Raw genomic sequence first — 22,479 nt, forward strand, 5'->3', positions numbered from 1 at the left:
AAGTCATAAACAAATCAATCGTTAGATGGCAAATCGCTCTGCAGAACCAAACATTGCAGCACAGAACCAAAAATGCTGAAACACTCAAATATCTGGCTATATAATGTCTCTAACAATCTGCTTCCTGACACCATAATTGCCTGGCTCCACATAATATCATGATAGATCTTATAAGAACATTCCTTTGGTTGGACAACATGCTAGATCCTCATAACAAACATGTTAAATACCGTATTGTTTGTAATAAATGCTCCCTTCTAATACCCCCACCCCCCCCAAACGCCCTTCTTTCGGCAAAAATTGACAAAAATGCAAACATTTCCATGCCATTTTGTGTGAGTAAGCTTAAAATTTGCATCATTCATGTCAGTCATGTCAGTGACGATCACTAAATTGCATGGATGAAACCTACTACTCAAACTTCCATCCATTTCATGGCCTAATTATGGTAGAATTTCACCAGATTATTGCTTGTTGATGCACTTACGGGTGTAATTTTGTTGTATTTACCATGAAAATGTCATTTTCCACTCGATTTCCGTCGGCAGCACCATGGTAGTAGCATTAGTATAGTTGTAAATCCCTACTTTCTACAGGAGCACCATCGGGAAATTGAACCAGATTTTAAAGTTTTTTTTCATTGACAATTCATTTCCAATAAACGCCCCCTTTTGGAAAAATGCCACGCCCCCACGGCATTTATTACAATATGGTACATCTGTTGGGAAATTACTTTGTTTGGTCCAAGAAGTCTGTTACCCTTTCTACATGTGAAAATAATGATTTAAGTTTATCAAAAATGGATCTTGTGCAGTGTTAAGTTATAAGGAAAAGGGAACCTTATCTTGATGGTCCAAGCAAAACTGAGAAATGTCATGGATGGAAACTCTTATGAGAACTTTACACTTTGGCACACCCTGTATTTTGGAAAATGTTTATAGTACATTAGTGTTATAGCTGTCACATATTTTGAATCTGAAATCCATAAAATAGAAATTTAAAAGATATTTCTAGAGAAAAAATATCGACATTCTGATAATGGTAAAAGTGCTTTAGGGGGGCAAGCCTTTTATAATTGGCCTATTTCCTTTCATTCTGACAAGATGATTGAATACTATCGCTATGGTTACCATGGACACAAATGTTTTGCAAGTTACTCCAATTGAAAGCACTGTATTGCCTAGTTTATAGTTTGTTCAGCTTATCATTGGTGAAAAAATGAGACTCATAACTTACTCCATTCAATGGTGTGCACGCAGTTGGTTGCAGCACTTACGCTAGTTTTGCATTGCGTAATACCTGACTGGAACTCACCTACCGATTTCCTCGAATAGTTGTCCCCTTCAATTAAATGCCCCCAGCCCCCCACCACATTTTTCAACCAAGATGCTTCAAAAATGCTGATATTTCCATGCTATCTTGTGTAGTAAGCTTACCAAGGTTCACACATGTTCGCTATTGGCGTCGGTAGTTAGCAAATATCTGGTTGTAAACCCGGTAGTGAACTGGCAGTCATCGTTCCTAAATTCATAGTTCGTCATATCAGCGTGAGTTTTAACCATACCTTTTTAATATGAATTATCGTTCTAAAAATGCCCCCTTTTGGAAAATGCAATGCCCCCGGGGGCTAATATTCGAGGAAATATGGTATGTGAATTCATATGTGTAAGTTGGTATTTTATTGACTCGTGTAGTAACAAAAACTGCATAATTGTCGCCAATTATAAGGCTAACAAACCATAGAACTGGTTTTTATGCTGTATTTGGTACTCTCTAACATCTTGGACGGAGGCTTGCTCAAGATAACTGCCCTCTTGATGGCAGCTATCTTGAGAAAGTGAAGTGCTCAAACCCCGAACCGGGAATGAGCTACGTTATGTTGAAACGGTCTATTGAGCTTTGGCAATGTCTTTTTAACAGTTATTGCTTGTTTTTGAGATCACCCACCACTAAACTGGTCTTGCAAGTGTCCCCCATCGTTCCACCAGCCTTGTGGTAAGGTCCCGGGTAAGGTGCATATAACTTCGGAACATCTTTCATATGATGCATACAGTTATTTTCACAAAATGTCAATAGATTTTGATCGAAACGAATGTAGTTCAGGATAGGGAAACAAACCTATGTGACGTAAAGTTCATCTTAAAAATAAACTTGAGGCCCTATGTTGTATAGTGCTAGAATCTCACAACATGCTTCAACAACAAGCAATGTCCCTTGCTTTGTATGCTGAGAATTTTCGCATATTCATGTGAGGGCTGATCGTTCAATTGTGCATGTTTAAAAAATTCACACCAGTGTTGCGTGCCTTTGTGCTATGCAGTTTTGCCTCTCGCACTTCATGGAACAATTGGCCCTCATTAACAGGTGATGCTGAGTCTTTACCTGTTGCCGATTGGGTTGTATACTTTCTCATCTGCAGTGTTGTGTTCCTTACGATTCATATTGTACAAATTGAGGTCAAAGTTTGCACCGGGATTGACCCTATAGGTAAATCTTATAGGCCTTAGCGGGTAGACTTGTGATGTCGTCATGCCAATGTGAACATCGGTACTGCACACTTCATGGCTTTGAAATGTGCTGAAACAGTGCTTGCTAAACGATGTGCATATTGGCATGACATCAAATGACGACATCTCAGGTCTACCCGCAAAGGCTTATGGGATTTAACGAAAAGGTCAGCAGTCCGTGACATAAAATTACTATTCTTTGGTTCACCTCAAGTTCTGTAGTGACATCAATTATTTTTCACGGTTGCGACAAACACACGCATGTACGCTCTGCGCGATTAACTTTATGGGCACGAATTACGCACCTACGTCACTACTGAACTTGAGGTAAACCTATGTTTCAAACAAGTCAATACAGTCTCATTTCCAATGGCAAAGTTCAATAACCTCAATCCAAAAATCATTACTCAAATGTTGACCTCAAACTGTGGTGTGTGAGGTTTTTGTACCCAACTCATTTAGGGGGTATGTTATGAGCATGAAAGGATATTGAGGTTAATGAACTGAGTCCTGGTAGATGAGTTATTTGGGATCATATTCTCCATTTAATCTCAAGTTTGGTAGGAACTGACATGCTTGTTTCGCTGGTCGCAGGAGCATGCTAAGCTAATCCTGCAAAGCGTATACACATATTACACACGGGTACAAGTGGCAGTTTGTCATCATGCTTTTGCAGCAACCGTTTAAAAGCACTAATGTTACTAACAAACTTAAGGTGAAACCATGTATTGTGATAGCTATTCTTTGGTTTACCTTAAGTTCAGAAGTAACATCGATGCTTTTACGCAGTTGCGTTGCAAGCGTGCCGACAAACACCTATGTACGAGTGTGTGATATGCTATACGCAATTTACAGTCGCGACTGGACACTGTGACCAGCAAATTACACAAGTCACAACCAAAATTGAGGCAAAACCAATGTATAAATACTTATAGTACATCTACTCACCCCTGTGTGGACTCCTTACACCAATTCAACACTGTCTTCTCTAAGTTTTGTCCCTCATCCATGGTTGTGGTTGCTTCTTTTAATACTTCTTTAACCTAACAGTAGAGACAACAAGGATGTAGGAATCATTAATAAAAGCCATCTCACATGTTATACTACTCCATATATCGGTAATTTTAATCCATTTCTTGATTACATCTACAGTATATTCCACATGTATATATTTGTCTGTACATATAGCGTTCCTCAACCCTAGCCCCGCTGATGAAAACACAGCATGGCAAAGGACTGGTGCCCAATATGTACCACGCTCCGCTATATCAATTACACGCTATCACGGTATCAATTGGTACCGCCAAACAAGAATGCATCTCTATTTCACTCAAGGAACTGGCAACACCTTTATTTTGCCAATGGGTGATGGAGACTCTTACACGCTCAATATCGAGTGCTATGTCTCGGTGTAAATGCTTAGAGTGAGGAAGATATGACGGTGTAAGAGTTCTATAAACAAACGTAGTCCTCTGAGTGACAGTATCTGATTGCAGGGCACTTTAGTGTGGACAAAAAATATACACATACCTGGTCAGGAAAAACATACGGAGAGTAAAAATAATCATATCATTGTTTTGACCAGCAGTTGCCATGTTATGATTATCATATTTTCAAAACACTACTTAATATAATTATTATGTAAACCAGATCAATAAAACATTTATATATTCAACTAGCATATTTGTGGTCTTCAGATACATTACTGTATGACATCTGTTCATCTCTTGTTCAAAATTAAATCATCCCTGATTAAATAAAAGAAACCTCTGACAGTTCGTGTTATAATTACTGAAATTGTACTTACTCTGGCATTTTAATACTCACTATGAACCACAATAGTCTCACCCCAATGGCATAGTTCAATAACCTCAATTAAACAATCATAGTGCAAAATTTGATCTCAAGTTGCAGAGTATGAGTTTTAGTACCCAAATTTCCAAAGGTCATTCAATGAAATGTACAAATGTATTGGGGTTAAAGAACTGTGCCCTGATAGATGAGCATGTTGTGGATCTTAGTGACTTTCACAAATAGACTAAGAGTATCATAATGGCAGATACACTTGTTTATACTATAGAATAGCATCTACAGATACAACTCCTATGAGATGAGGAATACAAGTACTACTTGTAATCGCATACACTTACCATACCAAAACAAATACAAAGTTTGGACAACTTTCACCTCACATTCAACCTGCTGTTGTTTTGTTTAAAGCAATACCTACTGGCAGACTCCCAACCTGTCATCGGCTCCTACATCAACACAGACAACAGACCTAGATGGAAACCAGCTAATATGCGTGGCATGACAGGAATGCCCACTGAGTATCTTCGGGAGATAGCTGTTATTGATGAATGGCAGTGTTGCCACAGGCATCACAATCTAGCCCAAAATCAAACGTAGCTTGTACAATTTAAAGTGACAACTCCTACATCAATGAACTGCTGGATGTTGTGTGTTTGGGAGACTTGTATACTTACCCAAAATTCGCTGGCAACTTTGGCTACAGTATCCATATATTGAGACTGGAATAATTCTTGTATACCCTGCACACAAGTATAACCCTAACCCAAATCTTAACCATAAACCTCACCCCAACAATAACCCTAACCCTAAAATACAGAGCGTACAAGGTAAACCAGAATTGTTGTACTTAAAACAGAGGGTGTGCAGGGTAAACCAGAATTGTACCTTTGAGACTTTGTAGACAAGTTTATGAATTTGGAGTATACTGTATTTTTAAGGGGGTACTACACCCCTCGATAAATTTGTGTCTATTTTTGCATATTTCTCAAAAACTATAACACACTGGTAACAAAATTTATGTATATTATTGGGGCAAGGAATCCAATTACTACACTGGAATTTCAGTGACCCAAGTCAAGCGGTTTGTTATTCATGATATAAGGTACCGATAGGATGTACCTCATTTCTTATCATAAATAACGAACCGCTTGTCTTGAATCACTGAAATTTCAGTGTAGTAATTGGATTCCTTGTTCCAATAATATACATAACTTTTGTTGCCAGTGTGTTATTATTTTTTGAGAAAAATACAAAAATAGTAACAAATTTACCACAGGGGTGTAGTACCCCCTTAAATGATGATAATGATTTGTAAGTATGCATGAGCCTGAAGAAATAAATGGCCATCTGATTGACTGAATGCACTTTTCATGCTTATATGTAGTATTTTGTATTAAAAAGAACCTATGTTATCATTACAATTAGTTATAGCATACACCTGTCTTTGAGAGAATATTCCCAGCATTTCAGCAATGTCACCAACTAATCACCATCTTTTTGTTCAAAAAGAGTTTTATTCAATATAAAGTTACCATCTAGTTCAGCTTTGTATTATACTTATAAGTGATGAATTTGATCATTTTCAATAGTCTGATTATCATAGTTTTTAATTAATAAAAAGCCGACTTTTTTTAAATTTTTATTAAATCAGAATTTATTATAGAATACAATAGTCAGACTTTCATACACTCCTATATCAAAGCAGCCAATCAGAAAACCTGTTAGAAAAATATGCGGAGTGCATTGACTGTGTGTAATAGCACTCCGTGTACTATGTGTAGTGTTTTTGCGTTCATTCGCATCGCGTAGGATTGATTCGTTTTTCGGGTGGGTTGATGCATTTATATTTGGTCTGATTTTCCAACATTTTGAGTGATAAGTTTGTTATAAAAACAGCAAAAATCACATGTTTTTTCCTTGTGTGTGAAATAGGTTAATAAATGCGTATTACTTGTTGCTTGAGAAATTGTACAAAATAATGCACTTGTACTGAGATGTTGATGTGTCTAAGTAATGCACTTGCCACATCACGCATCAACATCCCAGTACGCGTGCATTATTTTGTACAATTCACTCCCAACAAGTGATACAAATTTCTTGAATAAATGTCAGCATATTAGCAATATCGCCAACTAGTCACCATATTTTTGTTCAAAAAGAGTTTTTATCAATAAAAAGTTACCATCGGGTCAAAGATTTGAATTTATGAATTGGTATTAAATCTTCAATAGTCTATTTTTCTAAGTTTTTAATAAACAAAAGGGGCCTTTGATCAAACTTTGTATTGTACTCAATTAATAATTGTCTTCAATAGTGATCTATTAAACTGTTGCATTTCATCCATTCTGATTGTCTTGTTAAATAAATAATAAATAAAATAAATTATTTGTTACCATGGTTACAAAGGTGGTGACCTTAAATCAGGTTAATACCTCTCCATGTCCACTATTATCACACAGTGCCCTCAAAGGATGACCACCCTAAAAGTCTCTGTCCTTTTTTAGCCATGGTCACTTCCACTCATTACTGGTCAAGCAAAATGATACAATGATCAAATTAATTCTAGTGATGGTCTGGTGCGAAATCAATCGTATCGTGGTGACCTGCTGATAAATGACTTAAACTGAGGATGAAAATTGGGTTAAAATTGGGCACGAGTTTAGTGCCTAGGGCATCATTTGCTGTGGAGGAATGTGTGATGTGCTTTGCATTTTTGAGATTCGCAAAAAAGATTTGAACAGATTCTGGAATGCCTGTGCCGACTACTACAAGCAACTTGAACCAGGCTCAACACACAGGACAAATTTTGACAACAAAATCGCCTTCTATTACGCCTATTCCGGACCAAAATTGTCAGTACCTATGGCCCAAACAAGTGTAAAATTTTGGGTGAGCTCATGCAGATTTGTGCAGTCAAAGTCATTTTGAGAGTGGTTCAGCAGATAATTTTTGCATGGTTCCTCTGTATGCCACTGCTTTTATTCTCACATTTATACAAGGAGGAATGACTTGTGCGGTTATTATCTTGGTCTCACATATCGTCAAGGAGCAGCAGAAGAGAGAATCAAATAACATTTTATATAACAAATAAAACAAAATGTTAAAATTCAGTTTATGGCTTATTTTTCTCATAATCATGGACGTTATTCAAGGTTAATATGATATCAAAGAAGATATCTTACATTTCCCATAATGCATTTCTCCCATTTCAATTTTCTGATTTGCTATCTAGTGCAACATGGGTAGACCCCTAGATAGTAATCTACCGCTGCAATGAACATTGAACAAAGCACATCCAGATTTTGCAAAATTTGTTTATTTCTTGACTATCGATCAATGTTCAGCCAGTCTATTCTCAAAATGAAAACAAAGGAAAGCTGTGCAAAGTAATGGGAGTGTCATTTGGTATAATAAAGTGATGTATCATGTTGCAAAGGATTCTGGGAAGGGTACGATACCTTGTCTGATATGATATTATGCATGATGGTCACCATTAATTGACTTTCCTTTTACATATTGCAGTCACATTATATGATTCCATTTGTCAGGCATTATTAAGCACCCATTTGACCAGATAGTGGATGACGGTCTGATGCACTGCTTGCAATGTTACAATATTTGAATAGATCCTGAACAAAATATGATTTATTCAAATGCTGCCTGGTGTATTTGAACTATTTTTGCATTCGTATTTTTATGCAGTGAGATACTTTGTAATTGCTAATTGGGGGTACTAATTTGTGTGAGTATGGTATTGAAATCTTGTGATCGTTTATATATATAAACACACAAATGAACCACTAAAATCAAAACTGTAAAAAAAATAAGTAGGCCTAACCAGTATTGTTTCATGGAGTTGTGTAGATTTTACAAATGAAGACTTTTCAAGAGAAGGTCTTTTCAGGAACATACAACATTGAGATAGGGATACTGCAACATTCTTTTTCAATTGAGAAAAAAAATTTTTGACACCACATTAATTTGATTTATCTATTCTCAAGAATATATCAGCATGATTCACAGGACTTATTCAAATATGGATTCATAATGCATAAGACTATTCTTCTCAAACCCATATGAAAATAAATACTAACAGCTCCCTGCTTTAGAAATTTCAGTGAACTACCAAAAATTTCAAATGATTTGCATATAGAGTCAAAAGCGAGGTCAAAATTCAAGTGACCAAAGGGCCAACAACTTTCCTCATTTTTTTTTGACCTATTGTATTTGTTCTCTAATGTTTTTAAACATATGTTACACTACCCCAACAGGTCATGGGTCATAGGTCAGTTGACCCCCACAGGAGTAATGACTACATTCTACATTTCAAAACATATTTCATATGTCCAATATTTTGTGTAGCTGCTGGCTAGTGTTTGAATAGGCCACACTACCTGCTACCAATAGGGTTCACTTCACCAATGCCATGCCCATAGCTATGTTTATTGTAACCACGGTAACATAGACAAGAAGGAAAGGCAATGGCTGCTGCATTGTTGTTTTTTGATTGTTTATTTTTTTGCCCATTTTAATTAGATGTAAATGTAATACAATTTACCAGTCCTCGGTATATAGACCTACAACATAACTTTGGTTTTACCTAATCAGTTGCCACAGATTACAATGCATATTCATGATATTATAAAGAGAATATTTTCTCCTCTTCATCTGATATTTAACATGTTCTTTATTTATATGATGTTGAATTATATTTACAAATGGCAGCCATCTTACTTACCACCCTCTCACCATTACACAGCCATTTCAGAACGCACAGTATGCTAACTTGGAACATATTGATTGGGTAAATACTATCTGGTTTCAGATGACACTTGTCCCTCTGTCCAGAAATTGTCTCTGTAAATTCATCTCATAATAAATAGATATATATGCCAGGACTTTGAGGAGATGTACTTGCTTACAGCGGATGATTGCTCTCTGTGTGCCACCATAATGCTCGGAAATTGCAACTGGTGACTTTATCCTGTTGTATGTTTAATCCTTTCAATTTACAATTTCAGTTATCAAAGAGTGTAGAAAATGGACGTAGACAAGCCTTGAAATATTAAAGCAGGCATCATAAAGCCATCAATTATTGCTCCTGGTCCTTGTAAAATTCACATGAACCAGGAACAATTTTCTCAAACAAATTGCTAATGGTTCCAGTTTTGAACTTCATGCATTAGTGCTGGTATGCTGTATTGTATATGCAGAAAAGGATTTACTATTCGAAAATTGCCTGTTTCTTCAGAAATTGCTCCTGATTCTTGTAAAATCCCAGTGAACCAGGACAAATGTTTAAAAACAAATTGCTCCTAGTTCCAGTCCACTTATTTCAAGGCTTGGATGTAGATATCAGGTTATTATGCATACAAAAGTTAAAGCTCCAATAATTGCGATTCAAATGGCTGGTAATGTGGTTAAAGATTCTTTCTATTCAGGTCAAAATTATACAGCAGGATTCTAGGAGGTATGTGTAATATTATTCTACTTGTGAACTCCCAAAATACTCATCTCTCAATGTGAAATGATACACATTGATCCTAATATATGTGCTTACAATTGCCAAAGTTCCAAGGACCTAAATAAGATTATTGAGGAACACCCTGTAATAACACTCTCACCTATGAGAAGATGCTCCACATCAAAGCGTCTATATCAGGCCTTCTCAACTGGCGGCGCACGCGCCACTTGTGGCGCTTGGAGTTAGTCGAAGTGGCGCACGATAAATTAACTAATTTTTTTTGCATAAATTTTTAACAAAAAAGGGTTGAAATACCACATCTGAGCCAGTTTAGCAAGCCCTAAAATCGCGGCCGGGGCTTTCACACTGGATCCCTTCCAGGGGCCAGAAGGCAGGCCACTGGACCCCGGACCCCACCCGCTATGCGGTCGGTCGAGCACGCGCTCCCTCGCCAAATCCTCCCTTAACATGTTGGCACTTCATGATCACTAAGATTTCCCAGTTGGCACTTCAAATAAACTAGTTGAGAAGGCCTGGTCTATATAGCTTGGGTTGCCACTTAGTGTTACAGGACCTAAACAAGATCCTTGAGGAACACCCTCATTAAGTACACAAACTCACTTGCCAAAAATGAGATGATATTCCACACCAGACCTAGTGTAAGTTTGCAATTTAATGTTACAGGACCTAAACAAGATCCTCGAGGAACACCCTCTAATTACACTCTCACCTGTGAGAAGATGCTCCACATCAAAGTGTCTATATAGCTTGGGTTGTCACTTAGTGTTACAGGACTGCAACAAGATCCTTGAGGAACACCCTCATTAATTACACATACTTGCTTGCCAACATGAGATGATACTCCACACCAGACCTAGTGTTAGTTTGCAATTTAATGTTACAGGACCTAAACAAGATCCTTGAGGAACACCCTCATTAATTACACAAACTCACTTGCCAACATGAGATGATATTCCACACCAGACCTAGTGTAAGTTTGCAATTTAATGTTACAGGACCTAAACAAGATCCTTGAGGAACACCATAATTAATAAACGCACTCACCTGCCAATGTGAGATGATACTCCACACCAACCCTAGTGTAAGCTTGACGTTGCCATCTACAATATCGTTATTACTAATATTCACCAATTTAACCTGCGAGAAAACAACATCCCAGATTATAGAGACCATCGGATAACAACACAAAATACCTACTTGACCATTATATGAGGTTTGGCTAACAGGTGGATTCAGTATCGTAGAAAATCCCATAGGAAAATTGTTGAAAAAGGGCTTGTGACCCCAAACAGGCCCAGTGCCCCCCCACACCATATGATGACCCATGCTACGCCAAGAAAAAAAAGAAGTTATAGGCCCTAAATTACTTGTTATTCAAGGTTGGAAACCAGATAAATATTGCTACTTAATAAAAGGCTTTTTTTTCAAAGTTGGATAAAGTTGTACATTTTAATAACTTTTGCTTCTATTGAACAGCTAGCAAGTAGCAATTCATACTAATTCAATGTGTCCCTACCTGTTCAATTTGTCCCTGCCTGTTCAAATTGAAGCAAAAGTAATTAAAATGTACAACTTGATCCCAACTTTGAAAAAGAAATTAGCCTTTTTTTTTAAGAAGCAATATTTCTTCTTAAAGCAATTTTTTATCTTTTATAGCAGTATTTCTCCGGTTTCCAACCTTGAATAACAAGTAACTTAGGGCCTACATAACTTCCTTTTATTTCTACAATTTTTGTTAAAAGAATTTCGGGTACCCGGATTCCCGCCCGAAAATTCAATCGGGTACCTGAGTACATAATTACGAGTTCATTAGCAGGGTCTTAGCTAGGAATTGAGGTTTGCCCAGTCTTTTGAATAAAATTGTCTGTCCTAATTTGACCTTTAAAACATTTACCAGACTTCTGCAGCCCATTGAGGATTCAAAGAGTTCAAATATGTATTGCTATAGCCTTGTTTTGCAAATCTGGTCTACTGAAAAGGTCAATAGCCTTTCACAACACCTACAATTATAATGTAGCATCTGTCAAAGGCATTAATTTTGCCTGTCCCAGGAGCTATTTCCCCATCTGAATGACGGGCAGACGGGTGGCTAGCTAAGACATTAGTGAGAGCCCAAAACTACACATCCCCCTCTTAGCTAAACCTCGTAAATATTAAACTGCACTTCAAATCTCATATCAAGGGCTCAGTGCCACACTGCCTTATCTCCATTAGCTCTGCTAGGTAATATTATTCATAAGACAATGGCATTTATGCACAACATTATCCAGAGTAGCTAGTGGAGATAAGGCTTTGTTGCACTGAGTACTCCATATGTACAGGTATTTTGTTATTATCTTATTGTCCCTAATGTTAAAACAACATTAACACAATTGCTCCCATTTCACTTCTTCAAGCATCACAACTTGAATTGATCCGGGAAAAATATATGAAAAACAACAATGAAGTTTAATATTGAATTTCACGTAACATTTATCAAAAGGAATTTGGTCTCAAAGTTCAAACACTATTCAAAGTAATTAAATATGATTTTGCTTGTGAAATTACACATATTGAAAATATACTCTATGCTAGAATTGCTGCACATTCTCAACTTGTTTTACGCACCTGATTTTAAAACAATACAAAATAGAAATAAAATTGGCAAAATATGTTTTGTGAAAGCAAAATTGGGTAAACCAAAATAATAAAATATAAAATGAATCATGCAAATTTTAATGGTAACAAAATTTATTGAGCAAATTTGCATGGGTTATAATGAAATTGTTCAATAAATTTGAAATGAAAGGCAACAATGAGTTAATGATGATTATTATGGGATGGGGCAGGATAAATTTGTAAATAAGAGTTTTGTAATGATATGCAGATAGCGGATGAAGGATGGGAATTGGAAAAAAAGAAAGAAAGAAAAGAGAACTTGGTTAGTAAGTTATAATCATGTTTATGTTCATTAAATTAATAAAATTATGTATACGACAATGCATTTTCACACCTATTCAAAACACACAAGAAAATGAGACACCTTGGCCTTGCAAACCTGAAGTTAGACTCCAAACAATGGAACCATCTGACTTTTTACTATCCAAAACAAACCACCGGCAAATGAAACATGGTCTTATATGCATTTTAGAAAACGATTGCTCTCACTCTCCTCAAAAGGCAGTCCCTGGTTATCATTATTATGGAGTATCTCTACAAAACCTGAACGAAGAATTAATTTTGGTGTAATCAGAAAATAATAAGACTTCCCTATTTGCATTTTGTTTGAAAATATGCATCTTGGCTAGCATTCCACTCTTTACAGTGTCACTCCATCACACATTGCTATGATTAAAGTTCAGTCACCCCTCCATCCCTCCCTCCCTCCCTAAGTTTCCCCTTCCCCCTGATTATTTCCACATACACTGGTGTAACCAAAATGAGCTCATAGCCAATGGCATGGTTTGTTAACCTCCATTCAACAATCATATCTCAAAAGATGACCTTTAATTGTGGAGTATAATTTTATGTACCCAACACATTCAAAGGTCATTCTGTGCATGTACAATCATACAGGGGTTAAAGAACTGAGCCTGACACAGTGAGGTTCTAGTGATCCTTCAGTTCCAAGATGGAACCAATCTAACTTGACAAGCTGGTATGACAATTGCATGGAATAAATAAGACATTCCAGCCTACCTCCTCCTTGTCAGAATCATATCAATTTAATTCAACATCAAAAGTGATGCGGGGAGAGAGTGAGAGGAGGATGGAAGCAACAGGGATGATGAATTCAATGGGGGAGAGAGGAATGCAAACTTTAAAACCGGAAATTGAACTTGAAATACACTTCAAAAGTTGATGTACGTAAAAGTTAACTTGAACAATGTAGAGTGCTGATTAGGAGTATGTTGATTTTGGAGTCACTACCTTACTGCCCATTCAATCAGCACTACTTTTGTTTGCTTGTTCGTTTGTTTTGTTTTGTTTGTTTTTGCCTGCTTATTTATTTATTAGTACATATGTTTGTTTGCCTGTTTATTTCACCAATAAAATATTGTTATGATTTGTCAGTTGAAAACTCGAACTCAATCATAATTGTTTAATGTTTAGTAAGTACGATCTATTAATAATACTTTAATCATTGGGGTTGTGTCCTGATAGTTGAATATGATTTAGATATCTGGATGATACACACAAGAGTGGGCTGGGTAATCTCAAATGTAAACTGAATAGGTAGGATAAAATGTGTTTTATGTACACTTCTGGTGTGATAAGGTGGGTGACTTCTTCAATTTGTTGCCTAGAAACAATTATGTTGCCTAGTAACAGTTGATAACGAAAAACGTCCTTGCTCAAATGCCACCACAAAGTGATAACGTCTAAATTATAATTACCCGATACAAAATGCTCCAAAATACTTTTAAAAATGGTATCAAATTATAAAATTGCTGATAAAACTTTTATAGTAACTAGAGGTATACCCGTATGGCCGTATGCTACGGAGCCTTTTACCCTTCAAAACCCACAGTGGAAGACATTGGCTTAATATAGATTTTACCAAGTTCAAGTACATGAATCAGAATGCATCAGAGCTATTTATAGAACACAGGCAGCAAGTGCAATTGTTTATACCATGGTCACTGACTTGTGAAAATGCACATTTTCGCGGATTTTGAGCCCAATCCTTTACCGATCGCAACCAAATGTGATCCCTGCATTCGACCGAAAGTAGCTTAGGACACTCCGCATATTTTCCTTGATCTCTCGTATAAATTACAGCCCAATCGGACCAAGTTTAAAAATTGACCTTTGACCTTCGACCTCCGATTTCGACCGAAGGTAGTGTAGGACACTCCCCATATTTTCCTTGATCTCCCATATGAATTACAGCCCAATCGGACCAAGTTTAAAATTTGACCTTTGACCTTCGACCTCCGATTTCGACCGAAGGTAGGGTAGGACACTCCCCATATTTTCCTTGATCTCCCGTATGAATTACAGCCCAATCGGACCAAGTTTAAAATTTGACCTTTGACCTTCGACCTCCGATTTTGACCGAAGGTAGCTTACTACACTCCTCATATTTTTCTGCACCCCCTGTGCGAATTACAGCCCAATCGGACCAAGTTTAAAATTTGACCTTTGACCTTCGACCTCCGATTGCGACCGAAGGTAGCTTACGACACTCCCGTATTTTCTGCATCCCCGTGCGAATTTGGCGAGGCTGGGATGAAAACTGACGGAGCCTTTTACACACATACATACATACATACAACATTAGGCAAATTATAGTAAGATTATCCTAAATTAAGATGTTTTTAGACTGTCAAGTTCATCAACCGAAAGACTTTAAACCCCAATACCAAAGTGCAAAATGTTAAGACTGTCTCAAAATCTTCTGTGGTTAGCATAATTGGCCTATTTCAAATTTGTGATTGAAAAACATTCCCAACAGTGAAATTCAGCTACTATTCAGCCAATCCTAAATGAGCACACATTGTGGCAATTTAATTTAGTGATCTAAAATCTCTTTAAAAAAAATCAGGAAAATGAAAATTGCTTATAAAATTAAGTCATTTTTGAAAATATTTGTCCATAATAGTGCCCGGGGTCAATGATTCCTATGATAAACATCCCAGTCCATCACCCAAATAGTCTCTCTTAATTTTACACTCATTAGACTGTAATTGGTCAGATGGTATGGTTTGCATAGGACCCAGCGTGATGGCTGGGGCTGGGGTCAAAAGTCACCTAATTTTTCCCCTAGCCACACAATGGCAGTATGTTTTAAGAAAAGGCCGGGGATTTAACGGTGAATTTAAAGTAGCACTGTTTGGAATAAACGTTAAGTTGAGAGATCTCAAAAGAAAAGGACATTAATATATTGATAGCGATTAGTGTATTCATCAGGGGAATCTGTGGGATGGCTCACTCAATGTTGGTTTCCATGGTAACATAATGCCCTAAAAACATATTCAATTTCTTTTTGTATTTTATTATTTGCTTCAACGTAAAAAAGAACATCCCCCAGGCACAGATGGAATTTTCAGCAGATGGTAATGTGTAAGGCAAGCAAACTAGATTAGAATATGAAAATTAATTTTGAATCACAAAGGACTCATTTTGCGCGATTGCGTCATATATTTTTTGCTATTTTTTCATCAAGGATTGCCAATACTTCATCTAGACACTTTCAATGAAGGAGAAGACCATTGTTGCTGAGCAGCTGCAAGTGGAAAAAGATTCCATGTGTTCAGCTGAACTGTCTACATTCAACCAGCAGACATAGTTTTGGGGCATCCTCTTTGATAAATTATATTAGGATAGCTGGGTTTAAGTAAGTAAAACTAAAGCCCTATGTATACTCTACAATCATCCATTATGTTCAGCTGAACCATCTACATTCAACCAACAGACCGAGTTTAGGGCATCCTCTTTGATGAAACATATTTATTAGGATGATGGGTAGGTTAGTCAGTAAAGCCCAATGTATACTCCACTCTCACTTTATACTGCAATCAGTTTTCATCACATTATGAAATTGAAATATACTGCTAAACTGTTAAAACATGATCAGCATTGTTTTACTGTCATCGATTGGTTAACCAATCAGATATTTCAATGCGAATCAAACTAGATTTTTCAAGAATCTTTGGGTTCCGAGATTTACTTAAAACTAACTAGGTGGACACAAAGGCCTAGCTTAAACTTCAGCAAAGCAATGATCTGGTATGAACATTTGGACAGTATTTTTTGTGGGACATGAGAACACATCAGACATATCAAATTGACTTCCGAATACGAGGAATGTCCTTCTGATATGAAATAATTTAGATTTTTTGAAATTTGCGATACAAATTTTATGACAAATTATTGAAATTTGATATTTTACAAATTTTTGATATTAAACAGTCCTAGAAGCAAACTTTCTAAATCTAATGATATGTACTTACAGTGTTTGTGGCTGGGATGAAAAGCTGATGATCAATTGAAAATTTTGACCTTTCATATTGCAGATATACAATTTTTTCCCAAAAGACCTAATTTTTTTTGTGTGTTTTGGGGAAAAATCCATATCTTCAATACGAACGGTTAAAATTTTCCAGTGATTGTTGGCTTTTCATCCCAGCTACATACACTTTAAGTACATATCATTAGATTTATATAGTTTACTCTGAGGACCATAAAATATGTATTATAGCACAAATTTTTAAAAAAAATCAAAATTATTTGATATCAGAAGGACATTCTTCGTATTCAGAATTCAAGTTGATATGTCTGATGTGCTCTCATGTCCCACAAAAAATACTGTCCAAACGTTCACACCCATTAAATGATTGGTCAAGTTTGTCAAGTCAATTTTTTGACATTTTTCCCAGGTATCTTGATGAGTACAAAGAATAAGAAAGTTGAGATGATCTTACCTTATTTTGATCTAGTACTTGTATAGCTCTGTTGACATTATTGAGATGATGTAATCGCATATGACCCCTCTCTCGTTTCTGTACCAATGAAAACCGAATAAAAAAACAACAACATATGGTTTGATTATACATAATATGGTAGGACTATTACATGGTTTGATAACATTGAAATGATAGAATAACATGAATGTAATCAGTGTTCCATAAAACCTGAAAAGTGTGAAACATGTGTGCGAGTACAATGTGGTGTTTGTTCAGCAGAATCAATGTTCATTTTTCCATTTATGCTGAAATTCCCATCCAACTTGGATTTTAAGAGATAGTTTATGTGCCATTTGGTAGCTGTTTTTTCTCTTTTACAAGTACCTGTGTGTCGTTATTACCATTATTATCTAGATGAATAAGTATTTTGTTATAATAAACGCTATAGAAATTGCCCAATCTTTGGACAGTATCTTAATATGTGATGGGATCAAGCAAAATCAATCGTAACTTGGAAATATTAAATTTTCAGTTTCTTATAGGATAGTAAACGGTATTTACAAAAATGCATTTTGAAGAAAACCCCATTGAAATTAAACAAACAGTTCAAGATATGAGCAATTAAAGAGTTTCCAAAACAACAGGAAACCTTTGTTTGGCTATATCTCAAAATCAATATTTCAGAGTTCCGACTAATTTTGCTTGATCGCATCACATATGTTTCAGTGACCAAGACTTAGCATAAACATTGTATATGTATAATACAATCATTCAAAATATTTAAAGACAAGAAAATGTTGCTGCAAATGAGTAATCAAATGAAACTAAAATATTCACTTAACAAGATGTAAAAAGAGCTTAATAGCTTCAAAGAATTCAATTTGAAGTGTTCTGACCTCGCATAATGTACACATTCAAAATAAACATTTAAAGAGATTTACTTTTTCAAGAGTTTACTCACAAACACAAATGCTACCTAACATCCCCACCTACTTGCACACAGAAATACATCATGTCAAACCAAAAATGTTGTATACAGGAAAGGATGCTGGTTGTTTTTTGTTTTTTGTACAATATTAATTAAAAGAATGCTGAAGAAAACCAGGAGAAGACAAGAAATTTTTAAGTCCCTAGTCTCAGTTAATCCACAAAGATGCAATACCTTCTAAAAAGAGCATCCTTTTTCAAAAGATGTCACCACCGCTGTGATGTTGAGAACAGCATTATATATGTGACACCTTTTACCTGCACACAAGTGTGTAGCAGTGGCGTAGCGTCATTAGGGGCACGGGGGGCACGTGTCCCCCCCCCCCAATCGATTGCAAAAATTAGAAAATCCCATCGGAAAATTGCCGATCAGACCCGGTTCCCCCAATCATGGTCGGTGCCCCTCCCAATGTGATGACCCACGGTACGCCACTGGTGTGTAGCCAGTTATTAGGATGACACCCCAAAGCTCTCTGATAGCAGGTCTCACTGACTAATCCCCAGCACTGACTGAGGAGTAAACTGGGAGCAGATGAATGAGATGGGGACAGTGTTCGAATTTAGGAAAAATAAATGGTTGTCCCACGGACAACCAGATTACAATTTCTGGTTGTCTGTCTAAGTTTTTGGTTGTCCGTAGGGCCTACAAATGTGACTTTTGGCTAGATTTATGGTTGTCCGGCGGACAACCGAATCAGTATTTTTGGTTGTCCGGCGACTTTTTTAGTTGTCCCGGGCAACCGGACAACCAAAATTTCGAACGCTGGATGGGGAAGGGGGAAGAAAGTGGATTCTGTTCCAATTACTGATGGAAAAGTATGGTTTCCAGTACTCCTTTTAGATTCAAGACATATGGCATCATTGTGTTGAAGACAAGAAAAGACTTTTTCACACACCAATTCATCAGGGGTAAAATATTGGAACCAAATTTGTACCTGAAACTTAACGGAATACATATAACATACACATAATTCTGTAACCAGAGCTTACCATTCCCAATCAAATATTGCGTTTCGTAATATTGTTAGATAGTTCATGCTAAGCACTACCAACAAATTAGCCAGCTAGCAGAGACAATTTACCAACTCAATCACTCATGTCTCCATATTTCTATGCTCCATTTCATTTATCTGTTTGGATCATTTGGTATAATAATTCAGTCACAATGAACCCAACAATACATAGGAAGTTATGGTTTAGTAAACATCTACTTTGGGTGACAATATGTAGCCTACATAAGTCACTTTCAATATTAATGTTTCCATTTTTCACTGGACTATCTATGATAATGATAGTCATAATGGCAATGTGCCAGCATTTCAATAAAAGCATACTGTTAAAGTGCATATTTTTACGCTTAGACTTCTTTTTTTCTTTTTTTTTTTTTGCGCTTTTCAAGCAATTTCATTTCTTTGTGTGATCTACATGTATATACTAGTAGGTCAATGTATAGGGAAGCTTTGTGAATTTTGAAAATTAGCAAAAGCACAAAAAAATAGTACTACATTTCTTTAATGATTTGTTAATTCCAAAATGATACACAAGTATGCAACAAAAATTACAAAACCTAACAATTTGGTAATAACAGAGGATAGTATTGCAAATTATAATAACCAATTTAAGCTTAATAACTGTTTACTTAATTAACAATTACTCTAAAATTACTCTTCGAATGATTAATTCCTTTGAATAAGCAGGCCTATAGATGTCATTGACTGGACGCAGATTGTCAATTTCATAAACAGCTGAATTAATTGATTTAATTGATTCATTAACACGTTTGTCCAATTGACTGCTGAGTGGCTTATTAATGCAAATTGACTGATGCTGGCATCAGGCTTTACAATCATTTCCTCATCTTCATCACAGATCTATCTGATTTGCAAATGGCGCCAGTTCTATGGTGCGGTCTGCAAATGTCACATAAACACCATCACCACAATCTACGAAAAAAGTCCTTGGAACGCTTGGTACACTCTGTCGAAATTCCGTGCAGAATCTCATATGATAATGGAAATGACGTATATTTTGCCTGGGAACAAGCATGACATCTACAACAATGATTTACCCTTCCCTCTCCCCATCAATCAATGTTGGAACACATTGGGAAACCGCTGAAGACTTTGGTATTTCTCAATTTTTCTGTTATTTACACGCAAGCGTTCCAAGACTTTTTTCGTTGATTGTAGGATCCACATCATTCTCATCTATCAAGGCACAGTTCTTTAACCCCAATACATCTGCACAATCATTGAATGACCTTTGAAAATTTGGGTACAAAAACTCATACTCTGAAATATGAGGTCAAATTGTTACCATTGTTAAATTAAGCTTATTGAACTATGCCATTGGGATGAGGCCATTGTGGTCCATAGTGCACAGATCCTGGAAATAAACCAAAATTGTATAATTCCCAATGGCAGATTTCAATGACCTCTATTCAATAACCAAATCTCAAAATGTGACCTTAACTTGTGGGGGGATGAGTTTTGTACCAATACATTCAGAAATCATTTTACAAGTATAGAAATATATTTGGGTAGAACTGGGCCCTGGCGATGATGTTGTTTGAGATCAAACAAGTTTTGTTTGAAATTCAAGGCATATACTATTGAAATAACCACTAGACCACAATTTAGGCAAATTTGTAATAATTTGAAAACACATTACGTGCAGAATTCAAAGATAGGTACAGAAGCTTAAAATTTTGAATATTTTTGACAATTTTCCTTACATGTAATTTTGAAAATAATTTTGTGGTCAAATTCTGCAAGTGATGTTGGTATGGATAAGGTTATAGTATTTAAGGTAACTGTGATGTCTTGTTGTGATGTGGTATGTTGTTTAAAAGTGCAAACATCTTGGGTATCATCACATGCAAGGCGACCATAACTACATCATGCCAACAATAAGAGAACATAAAGAGCTCACACATGCAGCCATAGCTGCCTTATGCAACAGATATACCGGTACTGCAGATGCACCTTTGCCCAACTAGGTACATGTTGAGTCAAATATCAACAGTCAATAATTGGGCAAAATTTAGCCAACTTTGGTTCAAATTTTCCAAATTTACATATTTTTTATGTTTTAAGGAGAAAATTCCCTCCATACTGTTTTGTTCAATAATTAACACAACTAATATTTGAAACAATTAATGTTTGGGTCGCTCCACATAAGATAAATTCAGGTTTAAAATTTCGGTTTCCCATGGGTGAAGAGGTGCCAAAGATTTGTTTGGCATATTGAAAGGGTAATCAAAGATATTTTGGCATGTCGAAAAGGGGGGAAATCTATTTTCGCACACAATTCTGAGAATTCCCCTCCTGGATACACAAAATTACTGCACAGCCTCTAGGGACAACTCTTTCCGAAAAGAATGAATTTTTATTTTATACTTTCAAAGGGGCAAACTTGTAAAAAATGGGCCAATAAAGGCCTCAAACTTTTTAATATCAGGGCAGCTAGCATCCCTGGTGGGGGGGGGGGACTTTTCACAGAGGGCCAGCTTCCCCCTTGTCTCCCTTGGCTCCCTTGGCTATGCCACTGGGTGGGGATAGTCTACCCTTTTGAGAGTAAATAACCTTACTTTCACATTTTCGAGTAAACTTTTACCACTGTAAAAGATTTGTCCAGGGCTCATTTCACTCTTTCTACTTTATAAGAGAGCACTGTAGAGTGTGTAGACACAAAATGAAGGCATAGAATTCTCCCTTTAATTTCACATGCTGAACTCTGCGACTGAACTCTGATTAAAATTTATTGTTTGTAGGGATGGGATGAGATGGTGTCAACAAATTTGTCATTCCAATTTCATGACATTCAATCTTATGAAAATTGTGAAGAAGATTACTTAATTGCCCGAGTCAAACCTTTAAACCTTATTGATTCAAAATATCCAAATCATTACAGAGTATAGGCTACATGTACATATATAGTGGTGGGGTTTATTTTTGAGGAGGGGGTGGGGTGGGTAAGGAGTCAAATACACTCACTGTCAGGATAAAAATAACTTGCCTGACTACAATTTAGTGGCCTGGACATTTTGATTTTTCACACTGATTTAAAATTGATTTACTCAATCCACAGATATGCTGACGCTACTGGTATACTTTTTAAATTTGACCCCCAACATTTGTGAAGATTATCATCAGTAGAGCTGATGATGCATCCAGGATCGAACATGAAAATTTCCCAAAAACGTAAGTCCAATTGACTAGATTGTAGTTCAAATATTATTATTATTTACCCCCAACAACAAACTTACCCCACGGCAGGCCTGGGTAAGTTACTCACCATA

At 36.4% G+C, this 22,479-nt stretch overlaps 2 protein-coding genes across 2 annotated transcripts in view; both read right to left on the reverse strand.

Annotated features, from left to right (window-relative positions):
- Positions 1-10,977, reverse strand: part of LOC140143858 (utrophin-like) — a 61,225-nt gene extending 50,248 nt beyond the window's left edge. Inside the window, exons 1-2 of the mRNA XM_072165671.1 lie at positions 10,849-10,977; positions 3,456-3,550 (exon numbers count right to left, since the gene is read on the reverse strand). Coding sequence (XP_072021772.1) covers positions 3,456-3,550; positions 10,849-10,977 — 224 coding nt within the window. The remainder of the gene's footprint in view (positions 1-3,455; positions 3,551-10,848) is intronic.
- A 5,002-nt stretch (positions 10,978-15,979) lies between these two features.
- The window catches only part of LOC140143859 (spectrin beta chain, erythrocytic-like), a 224,963-nt gene continuing 218,463 nt past the window's right edge, over positions 15,980-22,479 (reverse strand). Inside the window, exons 4-5 of the mRNA XM_072165672.1 lie at positions 17,211-17,288; positions 15,980-16,012 (exon numbers count right to left, since the gene is read on the reverse strand). Coding sequence (XP_072021773.1) covers positions 15,980-16,012; positions 17,211-17,288 — 111 coding nt within the window. The remainder of the gene's footprint in view (positions 16,013-17,210; positions 17,289-22,479) is intronic.

This window comes from Amphiura filiformis, unplaced genomic scaffold (genome assembly GCF_039555335.1).
Source record: "Amphiura filiformis unplaced genomic scaffold, Afil_fr2py scaffold_30, whole genome shotgun sequence".
Taxonomy (NCBI): domain Eukaryota; kingdom Metazoa; phylum Echinodermata; class Ophiuroidea; order Amphilepidida; family Amphiuridae; genus Amphiura; species Amphiura filiformis.